The sequence below is a fragment of the Arachis hypogaea genome, chromosome 18 (assembly GCF_003086295.3).
Source record: "Arachis hypogaea cultivar Tifrunner chromosome 18, arahy.Tifrunner.gnm2.J5K5, whole genome shotgun sequence".
Lineage (NCBI taxonomy): Eukaryota > Viridiplantae > Streptophyta > Magnoliopsida > Fabales > Fabaceae > Arachis > Arachis hypogaea.
The window spans coordinates 127,626,513-127,632,384 of record NC_092053.1 but is presented as its reverse complement, the minus strand read 5'-3'; the positions used below and the strand labels follow the sequence as shown (position 1 = coordinate 127,632,384).

Here is a 5,872-nt window from a genome sequence, read left to right as displayed (position 1 = left end):
TATATCAATCAGCCAAATCAAAAACTGGTTCATGAATCAACCAAGAGATATTTCTATATAGTTCGAATCATCCAAATTCGAACTTCAATCAATATGATTGGAATTATACACACGCACACACCCACTAATTCGAATCAATTTGATTCGAATTACACACAGTAATTCGAATCAGTGTGATTCGAATTACACCCACGCCGAATCAGTGTGATTCGAATTACACCCATGCACGGGTTCCAAAATAATTCGAATTGGAGTGATTTGAATTGGCTGTAGTTATTCGAATTGGGGCATTTCGAATTACTTATGCTTCGGCTATAAAAGGAGTTCGAACCAACCTCATTCGAATTACTTTTACATTATCATACCCTACCAAATTTCAGAGAAAATGATTCAGAACGACTCCAACAAAGCAGGATATTCAGCCCATGGGAGATAATCTGAACAGACTATATCGTTTGAATGGAGTAGCTCATATAGTCGGGTCATCAATGAAGAGGTTAGTACGTAATCTTTTTTTTTTTAAAGTAGGATTAAGTAACTTATTTGTTTGTTTATATACGTTATGTTAGTGGTTTTGATGGTAAATGACGTTGGTAACATTGTATGTGATTGATTCTTTATGTTTTGTTAGTGATAATGTATGTGGTTTTGATAGTGGTTTTGTAAGTGATTTTGTAAGTGGTTTTGTAAGTGGTTTTAATTATCTGGTCCATTATATGTGCAGCTCCAGCGATGCATCTCGAGCATGCGATAGAAGTAGGGCATGCGACTGGATGAGAGGTACGTTTCGTACTTGCAGATGAAGGGGTTATACCATCTTGCGAGACTGAACGAGAGATGGTTCAGATTGGATGAGTCCCTTGTGAGTGCCTTCGTCGAGCGGTGGCGTCCGGAGACGTACACATTTCGCATGCCGTTCGGGGAGTGTACGATCACACTGCAGAACGTGGCGTACCAGTTGGGGTTGTCGGTCGACGGACGTTATGTCAGTGGTTGCTTGACGGATTTTCAAACATACATCCAGGGTGGCCGTCCAGCTTGGGTGTGGTTCCAAGAGTTGCTTGGTGTGTTACCTCTTGCGTACCAAATCCAGAAGTTTGCAGTGAACTGCAGCTGGTTCCAAGAGACGTTTGGAGAGTGTCTTGAGGGAGCCTACGAGGAGACAGTCAGGCGCTATGTTCAGGCCTATATCATGATGCTGTTAGGCACTCAGTTGTTTGCCAACAAGTTCGGCAACTGTATTCACATTAGGTGGCTACCCTACGTGGCTAGGCTTGAGGATATGGGTGGCTACAGCTGGGGGTCGGCAACACTCGGGTGGTTGTACCGGTGCATGTGCTGAGCGGCCAACAGACATGTGAAGTTAGTCGGTCCGTTACAGCTACTTCAGTTTTGGATCTTTTGGCGCTTTCTTGGGTTTAGACCTGTTGGGTATGATACGTTCAGCCTTGTCTTCGAGGTACTGTTATCATTTTTTTTATTTCGTCTAAAATTATTTTATTCCATGTCCGCTTATAATGTTATACTATGTGGTGATATTTTGCTTTCGTTATACCACCAATGTGAGTTGCGGGTGGTCAGGTCACAATCCTTCTGTTAGCGAGAAAGGACCTCAGTGCAGATGTTTGTTGGCCACTCGGCACATGTACCAGTACAACCACGTGAGTGCTGCTGACCCCAGCTGTAGCCACCCATATCCTCAAGCCTAGCCACGTAGGGTAGCCACCTAATGTGAATACGGTTGCCGGATTTGTCCGTAAACAGCTGAGTGCCTAACAGCATCATGATTTAGGCCTGAGTATAATGCCTGACTGTCTCCTCGTCGGCTCCCTCAGGGCACTCTCCAAACGTCTCCTGAAACCAGCTGCAGTTCACTGCAAACTTTTGGATTTGGTTCGCAGGAGGTAACACACCAAGCAACTCCTGGAACCACATCCAAGCTGGACGGTCACCCTGGATGTATGTCTGGAAATTCGTCAAGCAACCACTGACATAACGTCCGTCGACCGGCAACTCCAACTGGTACGCCGCGTCCTGCAGTGTGATCGTGCACTCCCCGAACGGCATGTAAAATGTGTGCGTCTCCGGACGCCACCGCTTGACGAAATCACTCACAAGGGGCTGATCCAATCTGAACCATCTCTCATTCAGTCTCACAAGATGGTATAACTCCTTCATCTGCAAGTACGAAACGTACCTCTCGTCCAGTCGCATGCCCTGCTGCCATCGGATGCTCGAGATGCATCGCTGGGGCTGCACATATAATGGACCAGATAATTAAAACCACTTACAAAACCAATTACAAAATCACTAACAAAAATCGCTAACGTAAACCACTTGCGAAACCACTAACATAAACCAATTGCAAAACCACCAACGAAACCACTAACGAAACCACTAGCATAAACTACTTGCAAAACCACTAACAAAATCACTAACAAAACCACATACATTATCACTAACAAAATATAAAAAGTCAGTCACATACAATGTTACCAACGTCATTTACCATCAAAACCACTAACATAACGTATATAAACAAACGAATAAGTTACTTAATCCTACTTTAAAAAAAAAGATTACGTACTAACCTCTTCGTTGATTACCCTGGCTATATGAGCTACTCCATCCAAACGATATAGTCTTTCCGGATTATCCCCATGGGCTGAATATCCTGCTCGAGCCTTTGTTGGAGTCGTTCTGGGTCGTTTTCTCTGCGATTTGGTGGGGTATGATAAAGAAAAAGTGGTTCGAATGAGGTTGGTTCAAACTCCTTTTATTGCCGAAGCATGAGTAATTCGAAACAACCTAATTCGAATTACTACTAGAGCCAAAAATTGAGTAATTCGAATCACTTAAATTTGAATTACTTTGGAACGCGTGCGTGGGTGTAATTCGAATCACCCTGATTCGAATTAGTAGGTGTGTGCGTGTGTGTAATTCAAATCAGGTTGATTCGAATTAGTGGGTGTGTGCGTGTGTGTAATTCGAATCAGTATGACTGATTCGAATTACATGGAGATGAAGTTTGAATTTGGGTGATTCGAACTATATAGAAATATCTCTTGGTTGATTCATGAACCAGTTTTTGATTTGGTTGATTGGTGTAAAATTTTTCTCCCCTTGACTTATATTAGTGATTTGCCCTAAATTTAATTTATCAGAAAAAAAATGAGTACGCATGATTTGATTATAGAAAAGAGAGTATTTTGTTGTAAAAAGAAGATGAATACATTAAAAAAGAAATGCGTGTATTTTCTTTTGTTTTTTTTTGCCTGAATTTGAAATATTTTAAATTGTTTATTTTAATATTTATTAGGGAAAAAAATAATTTTTAAAATGATCAGTTAATAATAAATCAAATGGGCATGTAAAACTATGTGTCAATATCAGATGCCCCTGTGCATACTGCATAATCCAAAATACCAAATTCTGTTGTGCTTCAGAAATACCTCTAGAATTTCATGAGAAATAGCACTTGGCATGTAAAATTATGTATCAATATAAGATATTTTTGTGCATATTGTATAATTCAAAATACCTACTATGCTTCAGTATCTGTGAGTGTGTCACATCCCAATCTCTATCTTGTTGGGCCAACCGTGGAAAATCAAGTGAGAGAACATAAAATGAGAAGACATCACATCCAACTCAAAACCTTAAAGTAGTAAGTTAATGGATCTCTCTTCTCTCATCCTATAAACTTCTCACTCTTCTTTGCTTAAGGACGCTTTCTGATTCCTTGCACCATAGGTACTATGACTTTTGAAAAGGCTCTGTGTGACCTAGGGTCAAGTATAAACCTCATGCCACTCTCTGTAATGGAGAAGTTGGGCATAATTGAGGTACACGTTGCAAACATCTCATTAGAGATGGCAGACAAGATAATGAAGTCATGTGGCTTAGTAGAGGATATCTTAGTAAAGGTTGAAAATCACATCTCTGCAAATTTCATAGTCTTGGATATAAGAGAGGATGAGGATGACTCTGTCATCCTTGGAAGACCTTTTCTAGCCACTGCCAATGCTATCATTGATGTGGCTAAGGGAGAACTGACTCTACAACTAGGGGAGGATCACATCTTGTTCAAGATGCCTCATCCCAATTCTCCCTCTAAAAGAGAGATAACTGTGCAACACCTAGTGTTCCAACCCTTTCTTTCTGTACAGAGCTTTACAAAGCCCCCAAACATCAATTCTAAGTTTGGTGTTGGGCAACCCTCAACAAACTCTAAGCACAAAGGTACTCGGAAGAAAGAATCAGGAAGCCAGAATCTCAACTCTTGAAGCCACCTTGCAAGCTCTCAACTAAACCACACGAGTGATGTGAGAATTTTAATTGATGGTTTAGAATTTCATAAATGAAATCTCGTTACAAGTATAGTTTTATACCAACAAACAGTCCTCCCAATAAAAAATTTGGTTGTCACTAGTAACAAACCCCAAATAAGAATTAACCAAAGTATTTAAACTCTGGGTCGTCTCACAAGGAATTACAATGAAGTGATCAATTATTGGCTATGAAGAACAAGGGGGTTTGATTGGTAAAAGGGCAAGAAAGTGAAGGGGCAATAATTTAAATGACAAGAAGAGTAAATCAAGCAAGTAATTAAAGGAAGCAAGTAATAAAGAGAGAGACATTCATGGCAAGGGTTGAGAATATAGGCTTTCTATCCTAGTCACTAATAACAATAATTAACAATAATTTATCCTATTTTGTCATCTCCAATGTTGGAAGGTGTAAGTTATCTTCCATGAGAGAAAGTCAAACAAGACTAGTTAATCTCAATCCAAAAATCCTAATTAACTTACTAATGGAATTAGCAAGAGATTAGAGTCAATGGAAATCATATTAACTAACAACTCTAGATCACCAACATGAATTGGGTATTCATGACTCAATATTACCTAATTACTCTTTCCAAACCAAGAATGCTCAAAATCTACTCTAACATCCAACCAAGTATTTTGTCAAACACTTGGAAGGCATAAAAGGAAAGCATAATAAATGTGTAAGAATAATAAATCTACCAACTACCAATTGCAAAGAAAGTAAGATCAACAACTCAATTCAACAATAAAGGAACATCAAATATCAAAATTCATTAAAAGAGATCCAAATCCATCAAGAGTTTATCATCACAAAAGAGAGCAAAAAGGAAAATTAACAAGAGAGAGCAAGAGAGTTACATCACTAGAGCATAAAAATGTAGAAGAAACAAGATGAAAGCAAATAATTAAACATGGATCTATGATGCAATTAACCCTAGGAACCCTAATTATAGAGAGAAGAGGGAGCTTCTTTTTCTAGAAACTAAGCTACATGATGCAAAAACTCCAAACAATTGTTCCCCCTTGCCCAAGCTTGAATTCTGCATGAAATAGCATCAGAAATGAGTTGGATTGGGCCCAAAATGCTTCAGAAATTGCTGGCCATGAGTTGCCTTTAGTGAGTCACGTGCAGCAACCCACGCGTACGCGTGATGCATGCGTACGCGTCCCTAAACACCAAGAAAATATGGTAAATTTTATATCATTTTGAAGTCTCGGATGTTAGCTTTTCAACGCAACTAGAACCGCCTCATTTGGATCTCTGTAGCTCAAGTTATGATCGATTAAGTGCGAAGAGGTCAGGATTGACAGCTTTGCAGTTCCTTCATTTCTTCACGAGTTCTCCCACTTTGCATGCTTTTCTCTTCATTTCTTCCATCCGATACTTGTCTTATGAACCTGAAATCACTCAACAAACACATCAAGGCATCGAATGGAATTAAAGTGAATTAAAATCACCAATTTAGGGCCTAAAAAGCATGTTTTTGCACTTAAGCACAAATTAAAGGAGAATTACAAAACCATGCTATTTTATTGAATAA

The 5,872-nt window shown here is 39.4% G+C and overlaps 1 protein-coding gene across 1 annotated transcript; it reads left to right on the top strand.

Annotated features, from left to right (window-relative positions):
- Positions 1 to 763: 763 nt before the first annotated feature.
- On the top strand, positions 764 to 1,342 carry LOC112770497 (protein MAIN-LIKE 1-like). Its single transcript, XM_025814846.1, has one exon. It carries the CDS (start codon positions 764 to 766, stop codon positions 1,340 to 1,342), a length of 579 nt encoding a protein of 192 aa, XP_025670631.1.
- The last annotated feature ends 4,530 nt before the right edge of the window (positions 1,343 to 5,872 follow it).

Bases quoted from the DNA above. Each gene is read 5' to 3' on its own strand.
- LOC112770497 (XM_025814846.1), top strand. From the start codon at position 764: ATGCGACTGGATGAGAGGTACGTTTCGTACTTGCAGATGAAGGGGTTA.